The 25,372-nt window shown below is 41.2% G+C and overlaps 1 protein-coding gene across 3 annotated transcripts in view; it reads right to left on the reverse strand.

Moving 5' to 3' along the window:
* The window catches only part of mprip (myosin phosphatase Rho interacting protein), a 39,770-nt gene that overhangs the window by 2,554 nt on the left and 11,844 nt on the right, over positions 1–25,372 (reverse strand). For 2 of the 3 annotated variants that reach the window (XM_063893534.1, XM_063893535.1), the window contains exons 4-23: positions 23,817–23,968; positions 23,651–23,735; positions 23,402–23,573; positions 22,324–22,762; positions 18,102–18,228; positions 16,812–16,910; positions 14,153–14,209; positions 13,567–13,635; positions 13,384–13,473; positions 12,672–12,781; positions 11,918–12,479; positions 11,257–11,394; positions 7,082–9,640; positions 4,087–4,234; positions 3,822–3,939; positions 2,323–2,482; positions 2,119–2,232; positions 1,540–1,626; positions 1,261–1,423; positions 198–283 (exon numbers count right to left, since the gene is read on the reverse strand). In XM_063893534.1, coding sequence (XP_063749604.1) covers positions 198–283; positions 1,261–1,423; positions 1,540–1,626; positions 2,119–2,232; positions 2,323–2,482; positions 3,822–3,939; positions 4,087–4,234; positions 7,082–9,640; positions 11,257–11,394; positions 11,918–12,479; positions 12,672–12,781; positions 13,384–13,473; positions 13,567–13,635; positions 14,153–14,209; positions 16,812–16,910; positions 18,102–18,228; positions 22,324–22,762; positions 23,402–23,573; positions 23,651–23,735; positions 23,817–23,968 — 5,535 coding nt within the window. The remainder of the gene's footprint in view (positions 1–197; positions 284–1,260; positions 1,424–1,539; positions 1,627–2,118; positions 2,233–2,322; positions 2,483–3,821; positions 3,940–4,086; positions 4,235–7,081; positions 9,641–11,256; positions 11,395–11,917; positions 12,480–12,671; positions 12,782–13,383; positions 13,474–13,566; positions 13,636–14,152; positions 14,210–16,811; positions 16,911–18,101; positions 18,229–22,323; positions 22,763–23,401; positions 23,574–23,650; positions 23,736–23,816; positions 23,969–25,372) is intronic. The other variant, XM_063893536.1, reaches the window with a different exon arrangement.

Consider the following 25,372-nt stretch of genomic DNA (forward strand, 5'->3'; position numbering starts at 1 on the left):
GATTTAAAATCTCAGCCTGTGATTGGTGGGAGACTTTAAAATGTCAAAACAGGACTTTTTATTGTCAGTTTTGAATCTATTGCTGCTTGAGCAATATGACAATGGGTGATCCAGATCCATGAGTATATCCAGCATGAACACCACAGAGGGCTGAAGGATTGATTTGACCATGTATTTGCTGTCTGCAGGAAACCCACCTTTGACCTCAGTGTGCGCTCTGAGCGTTTGGCTGCAGCAGCCGCGATCTTCAGGATGTCAGGGTTGCTCTTGGACTTCATGATATCTACAAAGGGAATAGTGTCAGAGTTGAAATAAAGGGAAACAGTGGACAAAGGGTACACAATCGGCCTCATGCAAGAACCACTGAGTCTTTCTTATTCAGCATGTTTAAGGGATTTTAGCGATCTTTTAATTTACCGTCTATCTCTTAGACACAAGCTAACCCCAGGTGTGGTCCGAAAGTCTTCCTTTCACCACAAGGGGGAGATCACTGTGATGCAGTGATAAATCCAGTCGAGGACCCCGAAAACATTGCAGCCCAAAAAGATCTACACTAAAAATGAATGAAAACTAAAACATACCTAATGCAATCACAATAAACATACCATTCTGTTCATAAAGAATGCACTTTATTGGTATTTTTGGCCTCCTTTATAAAAGGAACTACCCTTAACATCCCTACTGCCTTATATTCCTCAGTCCTCCTCTCCCCTAGTTGGATCTCTCTGTCTTTTTAAGACACCTAAATAAAGGTCAAACTATTCTTTCTCTATTTCTGCCACAGTATACCCCTGCTCTGAGATTTTATAATCATAATAATAATAATTCATGGTATTTATTTTCGCGTTTTTTCCAAGTGCTCAAAGCGCTTTACATTTGACATATTACATATTATACATTTATTCCGTGACGACTGTGGACAATACTCAAAGGAGCAATTTAGGGTGAAGTGTCTTGCCCAAGGACAAACCGGCATGCTGAGTATTTGTTTATGGTCCCTTAATAGAACAACTGCTTGATTTGGACTTGAAGCTCTGTGCTGCTATATCTATAATTCACTTTTAGGCCACATCAAACCCACACATGGATTGGAACCGGCAGCCTCACATATGCTGGTCAAATCTCCCAAACATGCACCTCCTTACATCATTTGAGTTTGATTAATCTGACTTGTACCACTTGTTCAGGCGGATATCACAGAGACAGGGAGTCTTAAATTGTGCTTTCAAGAGGCCGGTTGTATTTTCATTAGTTTAGTACCGTATCCCCCCCGCTCCATCTCCTCCGGCGACGGCTCCCCCAGAGCCTCGTGAGCGAGCTGCAGCTGGTCTCTGAGCCGGCCCAGATCCCGCTCGGCTTTTGCCTTCACGATGCTCAGCTCCGTGTAGATGTCCTTGTACTTATCTGTTGCATATTTCTTATCCTGAAAAACACAATGTTCAGCATTTCAGATAAAGAGTAAGCATGGTGCCGGTCAGCGGGGGATTCACGGAAGTCCCTGGTAAAAAATTGTTATTGACAAAAAAATACAACTCATACTCTTTGGGCTGCTTGGAGCTCGTCTTTCAGGGAGTTGATTTCCTGCTTCAAGTACTGGACCTCTGACTCCTTCACCCTCAGCATCACCTAAAAACAAAGATTAAAGGACAAAGATATGAAGACAATGACTGACAGAGAATCTGATATCATTGAGGTTCAGATACTGTGTCTCCCAAACATTGTCTTAATCAACGATGATTCTTCCCTTAATATTCGTTTAATTAAACCCTCAGAAAAGCATTACCTTGGCTTAATTGCAGCCAAACAAATCCCTATCACCTTATATCTTATAAAAGGCTGTTATTTAAAAAATGTGCGTGAATAGATTAAGTTAAAATTTGTGTGGAACGGCAAGCGGAATGGGATGAGGGTGGGGCAAAATGTAAAACACATTTCCGTCCTTTATATTTGTACGTTTGTGTCATCTTGTGAAGATGGCCTGCAAATTTACAAAAAGTTGGTCACAAAAGCAAAAGAAAATGTAAAGCAGGCTACACGACTTTGCAATATCCTGCCTAAGGAGGACTATTTTAAACATCGCTGGCACAGATTTCATGTAGTGATTTGCCTGATCCTTACTTCTAACTCGTAGAGCTCTTTCCCCTGTATTGTGGTGGTTGAGTCTCCTACTCCATCCTCTGACGTCATGGAGCGCATCTTAGTGATCTCTGCTGCGAGACGGTTGTTCAGCTCCTAAAAAAAGCAAAAAGAAGAAGCTTAGAACATTTGAACTGGGAGGCCGTTATGCTATTTTTGCACTCAAAACAGTGTGTGTGTGTGCACCTGGTTGTGTGCGTTGAGCTCCTGGTTCTCTCTCTGACACTGCCTGAGGGCCTGCCTCTCGGCCTCCAGTGCCTGTGCCAGGTGGGCGTTCTCCAGGCACTTCTGGGAATACTGCTCCGACAACACCTCTATCTCCCGCTGGAACGAACATAGCTCTTCCCTGAAACACAACACAGGAGCACACTGAGAGGAAATCCAATACCAGCAGCTTGGGTTCAGAGGGACTGGATGCAAATACAGCTACATGCTGAGGCTCTGGTTTAGTGAAAGGCAGAATGGCCTGATGTACTTGGTGTGTACATCATTTAAATGTTGCAGCTGGTACTAACTTTTAATAACTTCTTATACTGCCAGGAATCTTAATCCATAATGGTAAGTCATAATTTATTAGTGGATTCCATTGTTTCATTAACAACATGAACGTGCAAAGTAACTAAAGGTGCCAAATAAATTATAAAAATTGAGAACTGGATCCAGCATTCCTATGATCTTTCTCAGTGGTGAATGAAGTGACTGTGATTTCAGGATTTAAATAAGGGTATAAAAGTGTTCGTCCTGGGGAGTTATTTAGATTATAAAAATATCACTGATTTACAGACGTCTCTTTCCCAATATAAGTCAATGGGAAAAAGTATTTTTGGGCCTGAGTCGTCCCACAGCTTTGGGATCATAAAATAACAGACCTAAAGAACTCGCTCAGCCTAATGAAATTCTGATTGATTTACTGTCAGCATCAGCGCTCTCACACGTATCACCAAGTTCAGTGTTCTGCTGAAGACCGGCAGGTGTGCTCGAACGCACAGCTTCTTAACACACGTCCAAACAAGTCATGAGCGACAGCTGCACAATCTGATCTTTTATCAGTGCTCAGATCAGATGGAACATTCTTTAATGAAGCAATCAGATCAAGTCAAAAGAGTCTTAAAAGCTCAACACCTTTTGGGGGTACAGAATTATTAACAGCATCAATAACTCATCTGAGTAATACATTTAAGAAAAAAAGAAGATTAGTTCAAATTCAGTAAAAAAAAAAAATGCAGTAAAGTGTTGGGGGTTTTAGCCTTTTCAGATCATTTACATGCACCAAAACCTATATAACACACTACAGGAAAGGGAAAACCCCCCAAAAGCATAATAGGGCCTCTTTGATTAGCCAAAAGAAGCACAAAAAAAGAAGCAGAACCACGTCAATTACAAAGTCAAGTTTAGGATTATGTTGCATTTATGGTCCTGTTCCAAATCGTAACTAACAACTTTCAAACTATGACCAGGACACTTCTGGATTAACTGATGTATTCAACTTAACGCTTAAGAGAAGTTACTTTAACCAAACAGCATCTGTTGAACCAAATATGTTAGCATTGAGTCAGTCTTGTGCCGTTATGCTTTTCTCACTGTGATCTGACACTACTCTTCATGTCATTAAATAAACAGACTAAGAAAGTCAAGGTCCTTGATCAACACCAAACCATACTGCATATAAACGACGAACAACTTACTCGTGCTGTCTGCGGATCTCCTCTATGTCTGCGTTTTCCGTGTTGCTGTTTGCCTTGCGGGCCTTGTCCAGCTCCTTCTCCAGCTCCGAACGGTGGGCATTTTTCATAGCTTCGATTGCTAAAGTAACAGAAAATAATAATTTAATAAGTAAGCACAAGTTTCCTATTTTACTGAAGTATTACAAGCAAATGAGAACATACATTTTGTATCAAATTAGTGATAAATGACATCTCTGTGCTCCTTTTGTGAGGGGATTTGATTTACCAGCGATGGTGGCTGCCGTCTCCTCTTCAAGCAGCCGCTCCTTCTCTGCATGCAGGTTCTCCAGCTCTCTCTGGTTCTTCCTCTGCAGCTCATCGATCACCTTCTGATGAGACTCCTCCATGGCAGCAAAGCCCCTCTCACAGGTGGCCTATAGGATGGGAAATACGATGCAACTGTGAGTTTGCGGCCCATCTTGACAAAGACAAAAGGTTCTCCTGACCACATAACCGAGGAGGCAGAAACCCTTTGCTCTACAATATAAGCCTTCTCCATCTCCATCAACCTACTGCCTGTTAGCTACGAGCAAGTTGAGCCTGTGTGTGTATAAAAGGGTTAAGACGAGGAATGAGAAACGGCTGCATTTTCAAAAACAACGCCAATATAAAAACACCAAACACATGGTCCCAGCTTCACTTCACTTTTTAGTGTCCCTGTTTCGTTGTGTTTTGAGCCAAGTGTTTATTTGCAGTGTGTCGTTCATTGCAGCCCCTTTGGTAAGCGCTGGGCATGTTCTGTTAAGTTTTTTATATGCATTGTTTTCAAAGCTGTTTATCCTTATCAACACTTTTGTTTTTTACGTTGTATCGTGTTTGCACCCATTGGCCAACATACTTTACACACTTTATTATTACATTTTATATGAAGTACAATATTCCATGATGTTACTCAAAAAGTACTTTTTCAGCACTGGAACTGTAAACATGTTCTGAAGCCAAAAAAAAAAAGGAATCGCTTGTACTGACGACAACTGTATGACTAGGATAATCTTTGGTCGAAGGCAGCCCTGGGCTATAATCTGCAGCTAATATGCAAATCCTGAACTGCCTATTTGAAAACTATTTTCTATGGAATAAAAGGACATGGTGGTCATCATGAATATCTGGCCATCTGAAACACTGCAGTTTTTCTGGAAATGGCATTTTTTTGTCGTACATTGAAGAAAAGGGAAAGAGGAGGATAATCCTCATCAACACGTGTTTAGAAAAAGCCATTACACTGCTATTATAACTACAGTGCAAGTTTCCACAAGAAGAGATTTCAATGGCCTTTCCACTAGCACAACTAAAGACCTCGTCCTGCATCCGGCCTCTATTCACTGCACTAATCTGAGGACTAAGTCCATGGCTGGGCCATGGCCTGTCTCTGCCTCAGTGTAACTCCAGCCCGACAGGGGAAATGGAGGTTCAGTGTGTTTTCACAGGGATAAAACCCCCTGAGGGCACAGACCCAGGAACCCACTGTAAGGCTGAAACGTCTCCCCCACAGCGCAAATGTAAACTTCCTGCTCTGACATCAGACCACGCACAAGCTTTATTTAGAAGCATGTCAGGCTCTGTGTCTTGCGTGTAAATATATCCTGGGTCATGGCAGGGACATGCACTCCCGACTGAGACAGGGCAGAATATTTAATTAACGAAGACATAAGATTATTATTTGACCATCGAATATGCTTTCTAACGTTCATCGTGAACATAAACGCCCTAAACTGTAAACGTAATGATCTTTAAGACACCACTGTCTGTAGACCAAACTGCCAATGTAAACTTTGATTTGTTGTAAAAAAACAAAAACATTGTTATTTATGACCAGTTTTAACAAAAATATGTCTTTGGTAGGAAACAATGGGGTTGAGCCAGAGACCTTTCTAAAAAGTAGTGAAACTTACACACTTGAGGACTAACGCTTAATTTCTTTGGATCTTTTCATGGGATGAGTGTACATGAATCTACAAAACAGAAAAACACAAGCCTTATCCAAAAAAACTGCAACTGAATCTCCATTTGACCCCCTCTTAAAGAGTTGGTTCACACAAACAAAAAACACTCTTCCCTATAAATTCCACTCGTGTTAAACCATGGAGATTAAGATTGATTTGCTCTAGTTTTGAGCTGTAATTGTTTGAATACTCTAATAAAATGGAAGGGAATCGCATCAGAGCTGCATAAAACATTAACATATTACATTAAACAACTTCACCAGCAAAAGCTACTCAAAAAATGTCAATACCTGACATATGGAGAAACACCTTTTTATTCTAGCTTCTTGTGGCTGCTTTGAGCACCAAAATCTAAAAATAGTATCACCTTTATCACATTAAACCAATACCATTTGGCCAAAAGCCATTTGGATTATATGAGAAAATGGGTATTTCAGTTAGTTGGCGCATTGAGCCTTATTATGACAAGAAGTACAAAGCTTTTAGACTTGATACAAAATAAGGTCAAGGTTTACTTAGTTGCTTCATTCAGGGCTTTCAAACACATGTCACTACCTTAACCAGCAAAGGAAGTTGTAGACTCAGTTATCATGGAGTTGTACCATATAAGATCCATACTGGGTTGTGTCATAAATGAGTTAACTGAAGTTGCTGCTGGCCGTGAGATGCATTTGAAAGCCCTTCGGTTAAAATTGTTAGGGTTGGGGTAACTGTTATTCTGAGAAAAGAGGGATACAATTAAACTGTTAGTAGAAACAGCGAAAGGCAAAGAATTTTTTGGGCCGAAAAATTCATACAAAAATAACTTTGAATATGAGAAAATGTTCAAAATGGTGAAGTCTTTGCCCTTAACCGTTTGAGTCATAGCTGAGTCAGTGGGTTAGACCAATAAGCACATTGAACTAAGAACAGAGGAACTCATTTCAGAGTATAAGAGGCTAATATAATATGATGCTTTAGTAGAGAATAATCTAATATCTTCTGTTTAATAGTTTTGGTGAATCTAATGTTGTAGAAAAGTTCTACCACTGATGAAACTTCAACAAAATGGGTTCCTCAGTCCAGGACTGCTGCAGCGCCAATGATCACATAAACCTAGAAGGGGTCAGTTTTCATGCAACAAAGAAGAAAAAGTGGTTTACAGAACAAAGAGCAAGAGTAGTGGGAGTGGGGTTAGGATTGGGATCGGAAGTTGGGGAAGGAAGGGAATCTGGGAAGGCCACAAAGGAACACAAGGCATCACAGATGCAGGACGGCAAGGACAAGGAGTGCTTCCACCTTCAGGTTTTCCAGGTCTTTCTCGTATTTCAGCCGTAGAATGGTATTGTCTCCCTGTTCTTGTCGGCGTCTCATCTCTTGGGTCATGACCGAAACTTGGGTGACCAGCTCTTGGATTCGCTCCTTCAGGGTGGATGTTTGGGCTGAGGCGAGATGCGGCGGTCTGTCAGTGTCTGCTGAGTTCTTGTGTTGGTGTGACGGACTCATCATGCTCCTCAGCTCTTCCATTTCCCGGTCAAACATCTCCATGAGATTCGTCCTCTCCATCTCGTGCTTTTCCTTCAGACTCTCCATGCAGTTCGTCAGGGAGTTGATCTCTTTCACATTTTCTTCTGAGCGGATACGCAGCATCTCGTTGGTCTTAGCTATTTCATGCCTCAACTTTTGAGCTTCCTGCTCATAGCGGTCTTTGACCTCTTGTAGTTCCTTCCTGGCTATCATGTCACTGAGCTCATTGGATTTGTTCAATGAGTCAGTGGGCTCTCCTATCTGGATAAAAGTTTGTTGCCCTGTGGCGAGTTGACTCTGGATATATTCCAGTTTCGACTCAAGATTGTTGGTGGCTTCTCTCAATTTATGACAATTTGGACAATCCAACCAACCATTCTCAACTTCGGTCTGCTTTTGCTTTAGTTCTTGTTTATGTTGGATTCGCAGCCTAGTGATCACATAAGACATGTAGGCTTCTTTAAGGGCATCAAACAGATGTTCAGAGGACGGTTTCTGTTCTTGAACAAAGCTTGTTATAGCCAAAGACAAAATCTGGTCATCTTTGGCCAATTTTACACTGGATACAATCTGTTTCAGAACACTAGACTTTTCCTCCAAGGTGTCTTTTAACTCTTCTTTAATCAGAGCATTCGTTTCATTATCAAGCCATTTGTACATGGATGCAAAATCTGGCTCTGTCACTACCTCACTTGCAACTTTTTCATGTGGACAAATCCTCCTAATCAAAAGCATCAAGCGCTTCTGTGCCAACATCTGTCGTGCCAAACCGCTATCAAAGCTGCATCTGTCTTCCTCTGGTTTGATTATGGATGAGCCCAACAGCTGGCTCCAGAACTCACCCTCTATTAACAACCTCATGTCCTTCTGACTCACACAAGGTTGCTCTTCTTTTGAACAACTAAATAAAGAGCTTTTTAAATCATTGAGTGTGTTCTCTACATCAACATCTACCTTTGCTAACATCTCTAAAACCTGATCAATCGCCTCGGCCTTCCCCTCAATCTCTTCTACCACTTGCTCTAACAATTCTTTATTATCAACTTGCGTTTTTCCTGCTTCAACACATTCGCTTATTGTCTTTTCAACTCTACCTGTCTTCAATTCTAACTTCTCTCGTAGCATTGTAATTTTGTTTTCTGCTTCTCTTAGCATCTCTCTACTGACTTTCTCAGATTCCCGGTTCAATGTCATTAGTTCTCTATTCCTAGCTTCAAGTTCCAAGCAGCGCTTCTCTTTAGACTGAAGGTTGGCCTCTATCTCAAATAATTTAGCTTGTGAGGATTCGAGTGCTTCCTCTGGATGTAACTCCTCCTCTTCCTCATAATCTGGGTTAAAACCAAGACCTTTAAGCGTAGCCTCTTTCAACTGCAGCTTCTTCTCAGTTTCTTTTAGGGTGTTGCCGAGCTCCTCCATTGTAATCAGAGCTTCATGAAGCCTCAAAGACTTCTCATTCAGCTCCCTCTCATAAAACTCCCTGTCTATACTGTTTGCTTGGTTTTCAGCCAGTTCTTCCTTTAGTATTTTTAGCTCTTCCATGACCAGGTGATGTTGTTTACCGCCTTGCTGGTTGATCAGTTCAACTTTAAGTCTGTCTATTTCTCTGTCAGCCTCGGTCAGTTGGTTCACGATCTCCTGACACCGTTGTTTCAATGCCCCGTTTTCACTAGTTAAAAGTTCAACCTTCTGAGAGAGCATTCTTTTGTCCATCTCAATTGTCTCGGAGTGGTTTTCAATTTCTGAAAGGGGTCCATAGGGACTTTTTAGGCTTCCTAGACTTTTCTTTTGAACCCTTCCGACCAAATCCTCAATGGTTAGAAGACGGGATTCGTACTCACGGATGCTTTCTCCTGCTCTGGCTAGACGCTTTTTTAACGTTTCATTTTCTATCTCCTGCTGGTACTTCCAGGTCTCCAAGAGCTTCTGTAGTTGTTGTTTCTCCGCTGTCTCTTGATTACAACTATGGAATCTCAACAATTCTGCCAATTCCTTTAGGGACAGAGGACGAACAGCTATCATGTCTTCTAGTTCTTGAATTGCCTCTTCACTGTCCTGAAGCAACAAGCTAACCGTTCTTTTGACAAGTTCAGGGGGAGGGCCTTCCGGTATTGAAGATTTTGGAAGTTCAGAAAAGTAAGGATCCTTGATGGGAGTGTGAGAAAGCGAGAGGCCAAGCTGTGCCTGCATATTGCGTTTTTTCAGCTCTTGCAGCTTCAGGAGTTCTTTGGTCTCCAGGTACTTCTTTGTTAAACTCTGTGCTTGAGAACTAACCAGTTCGGGCCTCTTCGTCTGGGGCGTCACATCAGCCTCCAGACCCAAAGGGTGCTCCAGCTTGGAAAAGGGGACCAGACAGTTGGTTAACACACAGCAGGGGAGACACAAAGCTTGCTCATCATTTTCAGTGTAAACTACAAATTATTTCAAAAAGTGACATTACAAAAAGTTTTCCCACATGACCCCAAATTAAGTAAATTAAAAAGGATTCAAAACAAACAAATAAAGACTTCCCATAGGTTTGAATGGTGTAAATTGAAAGCAAAGGAAAGAGATTAAATGGACAGGGTTAGTTAATCACAACAGAGCATGCACATTAAATGGTTAAAAGTTACTTTAATGGGGAAAGTAAAGCAATATTAGTTTCAGCTAGATGGTTTACCCAACGATGGATGGCATACCAGGACCTACTAACACATTTCTGAGATTCTCTGGTCCAAGCTCATGTCGTGCACCAAAGCATTTTTTCTGAGTGGAGATAGTGAATAGTTATAGGCGACTTAAATGTAATGTCCCAATATGTTTTCAAACTTCCTCCATAGTTCATTGAAAGTAATTTGTGTGTTACATTTCAATACAACAATTGCATACACTTTACTGAACCATAACCTAACTTAATCATCTATAAAATAATCATTCAGCCTTAAAACCATTTACACATCGGCACAAAAGCACAGAAGTTCGTCAAACATCACATGTTTATGCCATTACATAGCTTCAGTATACTATTTGTTGACAGAACAACAAATGGCAGGTCTGTAGAGAAGTTAAGAGAAGATGAGAATCTGACGTCCATGCAAATAATTAGAGTACAAGCCAAGAAGTTATTCATACATGTTTAGCCAAACATTTGAGACAGTAGAGCTGTTTTGTTTAACCACAGATACGGATAATATCAGTCTAAATTTAAAAAAACTCATCACATTTTTGTAGACAAGTAAAAAAAGAAAAAAAGAATAGGGCTATAATTACAGATTACCAAACACGAATTTGGATCAGAAAGCACCTCTAAAAATAATAAATGCAAGATGTTTTTATATTTTAATTTTCAAAACTACGTTAAGAAGAGGCATTGTTGTCGCATGACTTAACATATGACAATACGTTGGTTCCAATCAATCTCATTTATTCACAAAATTAAAATAAAACATCAGAAATATATATATTTATTTTAAGTGAAAAAAGGGCTTAATGTTTTTGGTCCCAGCTGAGGAAGAAACATTTGTGTATTGCTAAAAAATAAATGTGACTTAGTATATTGAAAGAAAAATATTTGTGATATTGGGTTTTAAACCAGAATTTGATTGATCATCAACAAAATGTGAATTCCTTGGTCTAAAATCAATGCAATGCTGAAGTAACTACTAGCATGAGTTCAGACAGACCTTTAACACAGAGACAGGAGATTAACTAGTAGAAGCCAATGTAGTTATAAGATCTCAATGGGGTTTTTATACATGCAATGAACTCATGCAAAGGCACATATCCATAGCAACTGTGTTGCTCTGATGTCAGTTACGTTTTCTTACAAATACAACATGCAAAGAACGTTACAAAATGGAGGAGAAAACACTGCTCAGTTGAGAATACACACATTAAATCTAAAACAGGATTTCCCATCATAGCAGAGTAAGCAATCCAGCTGCACATGAATACAAAGAGTTTAAACTCACCGGGGAGATGTAACCGGCGCGAATGTCATGCTCTCTGTCCAGAGCCGTTCTCAGCTGCAGCTCAAGATCCTGTTTGTGCTTGTTGGAGTCGAGGAGCTGCTGGTGACAGCCCTCCAAATGAGCCTTCAGCTCCTCTATCTGCAGGAGCAGCAGGAAGAGAGTTTGAATGAACACTCTCAAGAACCTTTAGCAAGTAAAATGGTATTACGACCTCTTTGGCTGGGAAATGTACTCAGCTGTTATTCATTAGTGTTCATTCTGTGAGATAAACATGAAACTGAAATTCTTGGGTGTTTCCTTGGTAATATGCTCTCTGCGTGTTGGCGTTTGTGTATTTGGCCAAATATGTTTTATGGGGAATTTTTCTGTAATAAAAATACATGAAACATTTTATGTTAATGAAACAGGTAATCATTTCACATACAGTTCAGAGAAGATGCTAGTATTTAGCTTGTTAAATGTTGAGTATAAATGACAAACAGCCAATTTAACAATTTAAGAACTAGAACCAACCTAGTGTGCTGCCTTGATGACAGAAATGTACACCAAATATTGAGACTGGATTTGTTTTTAGTTATTGAACTGTTTATTGTTGCCCTGATAGGCACCCTGCTGTGTATGCATTACTAGAGTTGTAATTAAAAGAATAAACTAAACGTACTCCTTGCTTGTAATTCTCCAGCAGTAGCTCCAGCTCAGCAGTCTCTCTTGAATGCACTGGGGGGGGCAGAGTCACCCTCCTCTCCTCTCTCATGGGCGTCTTCTCCACCTGTTGCCAGTGTTGTTCAATCACCTCCTCCACCCTCTGCTGCCTCTCCAAAGACACAGGACCTAAAGGATCTGTTTGTCCAGCTCCCTCTGCACTCTCATAGTCAGTCCTCCCTCCAGCTTTAACGAGTGTTTGCTCCACCGCTGAGTTAGTCACAGAGTCATACCGCTTCCGCCGCTCCTCTTTCCTGCGACTGCGCTCCAGCTCCAGGCCTGCTTGGAGGCTCTCTGCCTCTTGCGCCCGCTGCTGAGCCAGAGCCTGGGCGATGGGTCTGAACTCAGCCCAGTCGAAAGTCTTAGAGCGGCCTTCTCTTCTGCGCTCACGTGCCCGGCTCTTTATGACACCTGCCTTGGATTCTCTCTCTATAGACGCCTCAGAGGAAGGGGAGTCCTGGGTGACATCTGGCCTCACCAGACCCTCCAATGGCGAGAAGGAGCCATGATCCTCAGTAGAGCTGAAAGGCAGAGAAAAAGTTAGGTTTTAGCTTCAAAATGTGCTCATTGTCCCAAAAGTTGAGCAATCTGCTACCATTCTGGTCTTGGGCTAGCGTCTGCTACTAGCTCCTTTTCCACTCAGCTATTTTCACCTTGTTCAATTTTGCTGGAGAAAATGGGTGTAGAATGTGAGCAGTATTGGTTGAACTGACCTTGCCACATCAGGGGCGTTGGAGGGTCTGACGTTCTTCATCACTGCTTGGATCCAGTTCCTGCGTATCCCTGCTGTCATGGCCGACAGCGTTTGCAGTCCCTCCTGGGTCTGAACATTCAAAAACACAATGAAAATTACACTCTGAGTCTATATGTAATGTGATACAACTGCCCTGCATTAATTAATACTTCAATGTTCTAACTTTTTAAAAGTTTATTTGTGGTAAGCGGATAACAATTTTGTACCACTTAAAAAAACATTTTAAAGATGGGATGCTTCCTTTGAAGACATTCTTTTCATGTTCCCAAATGTTATACTGTGTTCCTAATAACTGAATCCCTTATTTCTTGAGGCAGTCTATACAATCAGATAAAATACAATTATTTTTTTTAAATAATCATAGTATTACAAAATAAAATAAGGCTAAAATTGTCCTTCTTTGTGTTAGAAAGTAAAACCTCTGTGACCCTGTCATTATGCAACCATGACATCACATCAGTGTAAAATGTTTTCCTTACATTTGACGACATGGCTGTGGTATTTGGTTATTATTGTACCATGGCTACAAACCAATCAGATTACTTGATATGAGCAACCAGGTTTATTAAGCGATAGCTCAAGAGGTATTCTGTGATTACTGAAAAGGAGCAGTGTTTGGCCAGACGCAAGGCCTGAAAAAAAGGAACAGTCATGGTATAAACATTTCTTACATGTATTTGGAATCCATAGTTGCGTTGAGCCTGGTATTCAGTGACATTGTAGCAAGTGGACAGGTCAATCTCCCCATCCAGGTCAGAGGCCTGAGTAACATAAAGATGATTGGGCAAACATACATAAGGAACTGCTCAACATAAACATTTGCAACAACTGTTCACATCAAATAATAAGCTCACCTCCTCAGCAATGGAATCCTTGTAGTATCTCAGGCTGTGATCCGTCAAAACAAACCAGTATTTCTTCCACTAAATTGACAAAAAGGAAAAAAAGAAGACAAATACGTCATCCATAGAGCATGAAAATGTAATAAGATATATAGGAGAAATCCCATATTAAACGTCCAGTCAGCCAATTAAATCTGCTCTACGATGGCACGGAGTTTGCCTTTTTCTCTATTTCTTATGAAAGATCTATTTTGAAGCCTTCAGCCTTGGTCTTTAAATCCATTGAAGATACAACATCAAAGTGTAACCACACCTCTGTAAAGACCATAGAATGCAACGGACATTTAAGAGTGCATCAGCTGGAGACTAGCTTTTGATGCGATTAATAAAAACTAAAATAGTATCGTTACTTTCTGCAACTTAAAATAAATGTGTACAGAATTTAAAGTTACTTGTGATATTTTTGAATCAGAATATATTCTGCTAAAACATAAAAACATATACTTTTTAAGTTACTTGGCACTCTTGTTCTTTTCTTTTCTTTTTCAAACTTTCATTTTTTATTAAAATTTCTTTAAAAAAAAGGTAGATTAAGTACCTGGCCTTGCTCATCCAGCCTCACCATCCAACCTTTCTTGAAGTTCAGTAAATCCGGCTAGAAAAGAAAAAGAACATTTGAAAACATCGGTCTGAATTAGAACGGAAAAACAAAAAAGAACATGCAAAATTACCCCAAAATCAATCAAATACAAGACACAACACTTACCTTTTTTATTTGTATTATTAAATATACATTAAGGCTTTTATTATTTAACAAAAACCTACCTTCAAATATAGAATAATAAAGCAGACTACACATTCATCCATTCCTTAAATGACAAATTCAAGTGAAAAACATATTTTGTCACTGTAAAACACAAGAGCAGCAAAAACACATGCTCACTGAGTCAGCTGAGGGCAGAAGTTGACCCTACCGATGGATCAAAAACACATTAAGATGTGACACTGTCTAAATGTGATCCACTGGTTAGGGCCAACTTCTGCCAGATGTGTCGCTCTGTGCTTCTCCAGCTGGGGATGCAGAACACAGTGCTCATTACTATTGTATTCTGCTGTGATTCCACACAAATGAAGACAAATACACACGTGAATGGTGGCCTCAGGAAGCAGTGGTACACTGTGATAGACTCTGTCACTCACAAACTGACATACACACACCCTCTCGGATAGCACAGAGAAAATGCAATGAATACACGCAGCGGGCAAAATCTGCACACAGCAGAGTGAAGAGTATAACCTGGAGAGGAGGGGAGGAGGAGGAGGGGGTCTCCGCAGCATGGAGGTAAGGCCTACATCATCCAAACCCTCGCACCACCACACAATGGCCGAAGAAACATTAGGAAAAACTCAAAATGCTGCTGAACATAGCTGTATGGATCATTAATGTTTCCACTTCCTGTTTTCGCAATAGAATGGTGCAGGAATGAGACTTTAAACCCTAAATGAGTTAGTGTTTCAGCCCTTCCGGTCAAGCTTTTTGTTTTTGATGCGTGAAATAAAGTCTGTGGTTAACACCAGCTGATGAGATATTTATGATATATTATACGACATAAAATACGTAAGAAACAACCCAGCTGGTGAATGTCTGAAGCTATTACAAGTCTTAAATACGCCGATTGCTAGGAGTGACTAAATGTGACTAATAAACGTTATCATGCCGAACATTAGCCGCCTTTAGCTTCGAGGTTGTGACGTGAAGTCATGTGACACTGATGCATGGATGTATAATAAGAACTGGGAGGCGGGGCCTCGTTCATTCCTATGAGAGCTGCTCATTGGAGCACTAAGACAAAATTGCCTGAGATTTTCGAGGGCCAAACGTCAAAAATGACCCATCATGGCTGTCAAGAGCATAGAGCACGGGCAGTTGAGTTCCTCCCCAATCTACTGCTCTCAGCTCAGTCAAATTAATGGAGAGAAAAAATAAATCTGAGTCCGTTTTTAACGTATTTTACAAATGTAAGGAACTAATCTCTCAAATAAGGGCTATAAAAAGGTTCATACTGGGTAGTTCATTTAGTTTTTTAAAATGTATCTGCTGATTTACAGACGTCTCTTTCCCAATGTAAGTCAATGGGGAAAAGTATTTCTGGGCCGGGTACCGTCACGGACTGATACAGAAGTTGTAGTACCGCCGTTTGGCCACTACGAACATTTTCCTCAGAGTCCAGAGCACTTCCTGGGGGCTTGCCCTGATGTAGTCCCTTCACAACTTAATGTTAGATTTCTACTTCTGGAGATTGCATTTTTTTTAAACTTTTAAAAAAGTGGTGGTAATATGTGGAGATTGTCCTGCTGAACAAAATGTGTAAGTGTGATTAAAATATGTTTGCCAACGATTTTATCAAAAATAAAATGGAAAAATCCTAATGGTTTTTGTTGAGGGATGCTAAATTCTGAGTCAGCCTAAAAAAAAACACACATCATCCATGCACTACTATTACCCCAGTACAAATGGGAGATAGACTATCAGTTTTGAATTCTCCCAACTCAAAACTGAATATAGCCTTTAGCCTTAATAACAACCCAGCAGCCTCTCTCACACAGCTGAAGACCTTGCACTGATGCTGACCCTGGATAAGACAGCTGAGCGGAACAGGAGAGGCTTTGTCTGCGAGAGCAGGGAAATACTAAAACACTCAGGCTCTGGAGGGAATTTAAAACAATTGGAATGTCAAAACATTCAGAAAAATGTTTCAATGATCTTGATACATCTTACAATCTAGTCTACAAGTAATATAGTTTTAGTTTGTAGCTCAAATACTGTAACGTTTCTTTCAGAATTGTTGACAACAAGCAGACAAAGGACCATTTACAAAATAAATATATTTAATTATAATTTTAATGTGAAAATGCTAAACAATTAACTAGTTACCTAATTACGTTTGAATCTAAAAATCAAAAACTCAATGTAGCTGTAAAGTTGGAGGAAAGAGAGCCTGACCCCCCCCACACACACACACACATACACTGTTAATGTTAAGCATTATATCACATATCCTGTGTAACACTGGAGTAACTAGCCCCAGCTTCCTGCCATTTATTAACAAAGACAAACACACTGTGGGCATGGAGATATGTATTCCTCTATGAAAACATGTGGTTGAAATGCTTTAACCTTTGGGAGTCACAGAGAAAGCCGCACAGATGACTGCTGCAACTTTTTTAATGAAAGGGAGATGAGAGTAAACACTTACTGTCATGACGGACTCAGTGGTCCTCCTGTCCAGGGACTTGGCTCTCCTCAGAGGCGGCAGGGCGGAGGGAAAATCCGAACCGACGTCATGTCTCTGCTCCTAGACAACACAACCATATTGAAGTTATTTTCGCAGAAGAAAAATCACTTTTTGAATATTTGACATTAAAGAGGCCCTATTATGCTTGTTGGCGGTTTCCCTTTCCTGTAGTGTGTTGTATAGATTTGTGTGCATGTAAATGGTCTGCAAAGGAGTTTCCTACACATCTCTAAGCAGCTGGCCGATCACAACAGAGATCAATCAGAGCAGACGGGGCTCTGGTTTCAGACAGAGGGTGAAAAGAGGTGCTGCAGCACAGGAAGTACAAGAAAAATAAAGAGCTTTTTGAATATTAAAGCATGTAAATGTCCCAGTAGAGGCAAAACACACTATTATGGACCTGAAAATGAGCTTATTAGGGCCACTTTAAACAGGAAACACAGAAATCACAGATCATCAATAGCACATCATGTCATTTGGTCTGTTTAGGTGTTGCTGTGGAAAAATGTCATAAACATACTCCTTCTTTGTCAAACCCACATGTTTTGTAAGGATTAACTCACTGAAGCAAAAGGATTGAAAACAAAACACACACTATTAGCATGAGGCTAACTTTGCCAAACCTACATATGTGTGTGTGTTGTGTTACAGTAACAGTCTGAATGACCTAAAGCTTGTGTGCTAGAAAAAGGGGAGGCACATAAGCCATCTTCTTTATCTGTAAACATGCGTGATATTTTCCTCTGTTTATGACTGACACAGATCTAGGCCGGGACACAAAATTCAAGTGTGTAACAGTGCTTGACTGTGACTTTGTGAATCAGTGTGTGAGGTTTCTATTCTCCTGAAATTGGGTTTCAAGTGGTTCAGTCCGAGCACAGAGAGCCAGGGTGGGAAAGGGAGGAATAATCTCCAGGGGAATCCCGCCACAGAATGGAAACGAAATGAAAACAGCACACGCTGCTGACCTCTGATCTAAAACCAAAACAAAGACAGGACAGAGAGAGGGAGCGATAGAGGGAGGAGGCCAAGGGTGAAGGAAAAAGATAGAAGAGTGTGGGGAAAAGCTAGGGCGGGGGGGGGGGGGGGGGGGGATAAAACCCATGCTGGTAGGTCCAAACGGCGAGCACACAGGATGTTGTTCAGAAACACCGATTATAAGTTCTTCTATATCTAATGTAAACTGCTGAACAATGGAGGCACTATTAGATCAAACACACGCACACACACACACACACACAGCAGTGTTACCTCTCTGTTGAAGCGTCTGTGCTCACTCCGGCCCTGTCTGGATCCAGTCCCCCCCGACTCTTCCACCTCCATTTTCTCTGGATTCTCCAGTTCCAAGGCCTCCAACTTCTCGATAACACCGGAGCGACTGCAAATCAAACCACAGACACACACATATTAGACAAACCAAAAACAATACATTTAGTATGTCCTACATATTATCAATCTTTTATTTTTCTCAATGAAAAATATTTTCTTATTTTGTCTTGTGTCCTATTTATAATATGTTGCATTGTTGGAGGAGCTCGGGACTTAACATTTTCATTGCCATAACTACACTGTAGCTACTGTGCATCTGATAATGAAATTCATTGAACCTTGTCTTTGTGTGATAATGGTGCCGAGAAGCAGTAAAGCCTATGGAACATACTGTCAGAAAATATAATCTTATAACACTTTCCAATTAAGTAGTTACAGGCACTGAACTCAGGATCTGAACTAGAAAGTAAAGTCCCCACAAAGAGGATATATTCTGCTCATATTCAGGTTCATAAATGCCTCTACTGGGACATGTCTTCATGCTTTAATGTTCAAAAACCTCTTTATTTTTCTCATACTGCCTGTGCTGCTGCACCTCTTTTCACCCTTTGTCTGAAACCAGAGCCAAGTCTGCTCTGATTGGGTGGCTGGCCGGCTCTGTTGTGATTGGCCAACCACTCTGAGATGTCCCGCCCTTTAGCCTATCGCGTTTAATGTGTTGGAGCGCTAGCCAATAGAAGCGCGAGTGTTACAAAGTGATGTCACTATGTTCCGAATGTAACCAACAGAGTCCAATGGAGGTGTTTTTAGGCAGGGGTGGAAGTGTGTGGGAGAAAAACTCACTCTGGAGGGAAGACAGGGATTTTAGCCTTTGCGGACCATTTACATGCACAAAACCCCATAGAACACACTAGAGGAAAGAGAGAAACCAATAAAGGGCCTCTTTAATGTTTTTTTGTTTATGCTTCAGCGCATGTACAGAACTGTTTCGATGAGCCAAATCAGATAATGGATTTAAAAAGATATGACGCCATTAAAGATTAAATGTTCCCAAATGTTCTTTTTTGTGACGAATGTTTAAATGTATTTATGAGTTTTGACATATACACCAGGCTGAATGTCTAAGGATTAAATGTGTTTTATAACACAACTGCAATGAAACCATTAGCAGATTTATTTATATCGTTTAATCTCTTTGTTCTCTAAATTGCCACTTCCTCTCCCCCGTTGATAGATCTGGAGGGTTCATTGGACCAAAGATCCAAACAGCAGCCTCCGCTCTGCTGTCCATATGCACCCTTCCTCAAACTGTGACACAGTACCCTGCCAACTCTGACAGGTTCCCACACAGGCCTTTTGTTACATGACAGAAGAATCTGCACTAGAGAGGAAGAGGGTGAGAGGCAGAGAGAAATATTATATTACTCATTTGCCTAAATGGTGCCCTTATTTGGGGACTCTTGAGTGAAAGCTGCAGTCCTTAAAAGGGAACGAAGGAGAGGAATAGGACAGTGTGAGGCCAAACCCCCCCTGTGAGGTTCTCTTGTCTCAAGTTATTTTGCTGATGGGCTCAAAAGAAATATTCAGAATAACTATTTGGCAGTTCTTTGCCCCAAAACTATGAGGTAGCGTCATATCAACCACCACGTCCGCAGCCAAGCACTGTTTGAATGCATCTTTTCTTATTATGAGGGAATAGGGGCATTTTCAATCTAAAACAGGGTGTTAGGTTTAAGTATGATCCTTATCAGGGCGAAGAACACTCGCCCTTCTTTAGAAAATCTCCTAATATATAGCAAATACTAGTGCCTATTTAATCAAAATCTACTACAAAGGATAGAATGATGACAAAAAAAAAGGGAAAGAAAGAGAAACCCCCTCTGACAAAGGGATTTTAGCCTCTGCAGACCATTTACATGCATGACAACACATTACAGAAGAGGGTATACCCCAAAAAGCATAATAAGGCCCATTAAAATGTGTGCAATTATTTGGAACAGACTGAGGACAGCCATTATCATTATCCGTCAGTCTACACCTTCTAAGAGGCATTGATATCTAGCTGCAGCAAATAAGTGTTCTCACAGCCCTTGACCCTTACATACAGCTCTGGAAAAATGTAGAGACCACTCCACATCTTTCTTAAATCTTTATCTCTACATTTATGGCAGCCAGTCCATTGTTTTTTTTAATTCCAACAGAGGAAAACTGTCAGTATTTTAGAGAATACAATAAAAGAAAAGAAAAAGTCATTTAACTCAAAGACATACCTATAAATAATAAAACCAGAGAAAATGATATTGCTGAAGTGGTCTCTTAATTTTTCCCGCTGTAATCAGGTTCATATCTGATAAGGTTGAAAAGGTCAAGGACTCCCTGGCTGTGTATGGGCATGTCTGTATAGACATAAAGCTTGTGTCTCCGAAAAAGGGTTTCAAGTGGACCAGTAACGTGTTTATGGGCTGTAGGTGGGCACTCCTCCTACTTTCCTCTCCACCTCTTTTTCCTTTCACAGCTGGCATGGATGGAGGGACAGAATGCAGCAGGAAGCCGACTGTGGAAGGAAAATGATGACCCCCACTCACTCGGTTGGTTTGTTTGTAAAGTTGCTGTTTGTGTAAGACCTGCGACTCCTTTATGAACAGCATCAGTGATAGAATACTCAACACAAAGTAAAGGTTCTGTGTTTTTATACAAATTACACCTACAGTTAGTTAGGAAAGTAACATATTCAAATGGCATAAGAAATCTCAGTATGTACAGCCTGATGTGCTTGTGTGCACATCAAGAACGTTGGTAGTTTGTGCGTCACTGTCTGTGTAAGGGCCTATAATGGGATAAGCTAAGTATTTTGAGCCCACAGTGTTTGGGTAGGGTGGTGAGGTTCCAAGAAAGCAGTCCACTGACCCGGTTGATCAGGTTAAATAAGGCTGATTAAATACACAACTATCAACAAGGACAACTAGGTGTTATCAGGCTCAGTAAAGCTCTTTCTCTAAAGTGTTCATGTGTCCTTGTTCAAACCTCACTGCCAGGCATGGGTGGGTCCACTACACACACTTTTCAAAACCAGCATTTAAAACGTAGATAAACTAGAGCTTTATCTCAAGTGTTTTTAGATATTGACTGTACTGTCAGTGAACCAGAAAGGATAGAACAGGCAGAAAAAAGACAGAACTTTAAAAAGGCAGTATACTGCAGTATACTTAGTTGAACACAGTTGTGTAAAGTCCTCTGGTGTCATTAGGGTTATCTGAAAGCATGGTGTTGCACTGAGGACATTATGCATTTCAGCTTTTATGGAGGTTCGATAACACTTAAAAGATAAGATATAAAAATAAGATGTCTGGCTAATAAAAAAAGAAAATGTACAAAATGTACCGCAATCTAGAGACTATCCAGCCATATGTCTATTCAGGTCATTTTTAAGTTGCATATATATTTTTTTAATTTAAATACCTTAAACAAACTATCAAACAATGCCAGTAGTTTTACTTTGGGATGAATAGTTTCTGCCTTAAAAATTAAGTATGTTTGCCTGTTGCAACATGTTTTTCTCTAAAGGTTGCCTACTGTTTTAGTCTCAAATTTTGGATCCTCTGAAATATAGAAAGGCAAGATAAAACGAGACTATAGAACTGCTTGTAAAAAAAACCATCACGAAGCACTGGCTGATCTCTAACTCCCCCACAATTGAAGAATGGTTATATATACTTAAGGAAATATACATAATGGAAGAAATACTTTTTCTCCTCGCCTCCAAATGAATAGATTTACCAAGCTACGGTCTGAATGAGTTTCCTTTATTCGACAGACACGGCCACACTTTATCGAGTTAAACACTGCGCTGATGTCCAGTTCTTCAACCAAAAGGAAAGCTAGCTTTCGCTTAGCTAAATATTATAACTATAACCTCTGGGATTGTCCCATACTATCTCGATGTACATCTCTGTTACCTTACATCCCCCTGTAATGTATAAAGTTTATGAAAAAGATGCACATAAAAAAAAGGGGGATAATGAGAAGGGGAAGGTTTCAATTCATACAGCTTCCTTATCAGAAACCTTTATTACTCCCTGTAACTGCAAGTCTATTTTTTTTGTAACTGGTGAAATGTTCTCAACTATCTTCTAAATAAATCTGCAACAAAATAAAAAAGGCGAGATTATAAAGGGTCATTCTTGGGGCTGTTATGGACACTGACCTCCTCTCGGGGCTGAGGACGGCGTCCCTCTCCTGCCTGTCGGGGCTCCTGTAGCGGCTCCTCTTCTCCGCCTTCCTGGCCTCGGCCTCCAGCCTCCGAGACCGCGGCGTGTCGTGGTGGCTGAAGGCGTGGCCCCCCCTCTGGTTTGCTGGATGGCTTTCGTTGCTCGTCACAGTGCTGCCACTGGCGTCCGAGTCCAGAGAGCTGACCGAGCCGCTGATGTGGGAGCCGTTAGAGAGAAGGGAGCTGCCGGAGGGGAAGGGGTCGCTGGGTGCAGGGGAGAGGCAGCGCGGGACGCCCCCCAGGCTGGAGCACGAGCCTGTCGGGGAAAGCAGGCCACTGGGGGGCTGGGGAGCAGAACCGTGCAGCGCCATGCTGCCCCGGTCCACCTCGTCGCCATTCACCGAGCTAACGTCAGAGCCCTGGGGTGCACAGTCACCTAGACAAGAGGAGCAAAACACGCCATGACACGTTAACTTTTAAAACTATAAATCATTAGCTTTACTTTGTTATGTGTTTTCCATAAATGTTATTGCTAATACATGTGTATAAACACTATAGAGCGGTGACACAATGAGTAATAAACCAGGTAATAAGTTAGCATTTTTTGGTTTTGGTTTCGATGCCTTCATTAAGGACCGTGGTTAACACAAGCTAAAGAGATTTACTTTCATTCTACAACGTTAAAAATGTCAGTGAATACCTGAACTTGTAATTGTCTTAAGCTTCTATGTGTCTTAAAAACAGCAGTTGCCAACAAGTGTCTAAATGAGACTACTAAACGCCATTACACCGTAGATTAGCCGCCTTTAGCTTAGCGGTGTTGACCTGAAGTCATGCTACTGTGATGCAATTTGTTTATAGCATTACGTTCACTATTTACTAATGGCGATTGCATTTTCGCTTCAAACATCACAACGTGTGCCACAGATGCTGCAAAATTCAATGGTAAAATCCCATTGCTTTTACTTTATGGAACCCTTGCAGTGCTAGGGTCAGCCTACACAAATACTGTATATCACCACTGCACCACTTCATACAGAGTTGAGTTTTATACAAAGCTGCTATTCCTCCCCACCTGTGGCGGGCTGGGGCGAACCTGGAGGCAGGTCAGCAGGGGCCCAGACAGAAGCCCCCTCTGCCTCTCTCTGGTTCAGCTCCTCCTGCCAGATGATGGAGCTCGAGTCTGGAACCTTCTCTGCCTCTGGGATACCAGAGCCGGTCACTGCAACCTTGGCTGGACCTGGCTCCTGGAGATGAACACATGAAAGAGTCAGAAACAAGAAAAGTGAGAAGAACCGTTCAGAGACGGTGTAATGACTATTACCTGAGAGGTCGTGGGCTCCACCTTGCGTTTCTTCTTCTGGTTCTGCTTGTTGGTCCGGGGGTACACCACCAGCTGTTCACTCCACCTGGAGAAGGAGTAAGGTGGTTTTGATATGTGTGTCTGCTCATCTTAGCCAATCAAATGCAGATGAATCAAGACAACTTACCCGTTGATGATCTCTTTATTCTCTCCCCTGATGAAGTATTCCTGGTCCGGGGTCATGATGCACAGCGAGTTCTTCTGACCCGTCTTGGGCTCTGCGTCGATCACATCCACACAGATGTTCATGTTCACTGTGCCCTGAGGCAGAGTGCTTGGCTAGAGGAGACACAACACGATCTATTAGCCAGTGTATTAGCTTATACACAACACCTGGATTTCCTTTTGGATAACGCTTTAAGTTAGGGCTGGCTCAGGCTCCCCTAGTTATGCTCCTTTAGGCTTGTGTGGGATGTTCACCTTTTATCTTACAGCTCTCTTCTCCAACTTTTCTCTTTCTGAACTCATGTTCCATAAATGCACGTTGCTCACTCAGTATCAGTTGCCGTGATCTCGCCTGACGCCCAAGTTACTATTTATTGGCAGCACCGGATTGCTTTTTGATATCACCCTGGATCAATCTTTTTTATTTACATAAGTTAACTTAGCTTTTTTTTAAATTGGGATTGTCTATGTTCTGTACGAATGATTTTGTGGTTTCTTTGGGAGTTTTTTCCTTATCAACTGGGAGGGTGTAAGGTCAGAGGGTGACGTATGCTCTACACACTGTAAAGCCCCCCGGGACAAATGTGGAAATATGATGTTGGACGTAGAAATAAAACGTGATTTATTGATTTGATTTAATAGAAACTGGAATGTATGAGCACTTACTACTTAATAAACCAGAGGAAAAAATAGTACAATTATGGCAAAGTTTAGACTTAGTTTAACGGAATGTGCTGAACGAAATGTTAGAACATGAAAAGAGGACACACTTAAACAGGATGCTTGAGTCACTGGTTTGTTTCCATCTATGTCCGTGTCAGTTAAGTCCACAATGCTGTATGGGAGACTGCCCAGCTAAACACTGATATCATGGGTATCACGTTTCAAAACTGGAACTGAGAAGATCCGGGGGAAAACATGCCTCAGTGTTTCACAGACTTGGCTCGGCTGACTTCACATGAAGTCTGTACCAATCCCTGGTTTCTCATCAGTCTGTCTTTTCAGGAGGCAGGTTTCAGCGCCTGAACTGTATGGACTCTCCGTTGTTGTCATCAGATTGCCATGGTAACTAGGCAAATCCTTTCACTTGTAGCAGACACCGAGTGAAAGGGGGAGATGACAGCGATGTGATTCCACACTTAAGCTGCTTTGTGCGTAATCACTGAAGAACGCAGAACTGTGTCTGACACAAAACACTGAAAAATCTCAATATCTTAATTCAAAAAGGAACAAATTCAATGTCATTTGAAGCGGATTGCTAATCGTCTCGTCAACACCGCTGAAAGAAACCACCTAAGCTTCTCCAACCTTTTCTCTGTGTCTGCTCTGATTCCTGCAGCTCTGTTATCAGGCTTCACTGCTACAGATGTAAAACAGGTGCTGGGTCCCTTTCCAGCTCCTTTTAAGGCCACTGAGCACAGATCCAGCTTTATAAAGATCTGCCTGTAAACCCATGGGGGCTGCCAAATATGGCAATCAAACTGCGTCACACTTTAGAACTGAGAAGCTGTGGAAGAA

Source organism: Eleginops maclovinus, chromosome 10 (assembly GCF_036324505.1).
Source record: "Eleginops maclovinus isolate JMC-PN-2008 ecotype Puerto Natales chromosome 10, JC_Emac_rtc_rv5, whole genome shotgun sequence".
Taxonomy (NCBI): domain Eukaryota; kingdom Metazoa; phylum Chordata; class Actinopteri; order Perciformes; family Eleginopidae; genus Eleginops; species Eleginops maclovinus.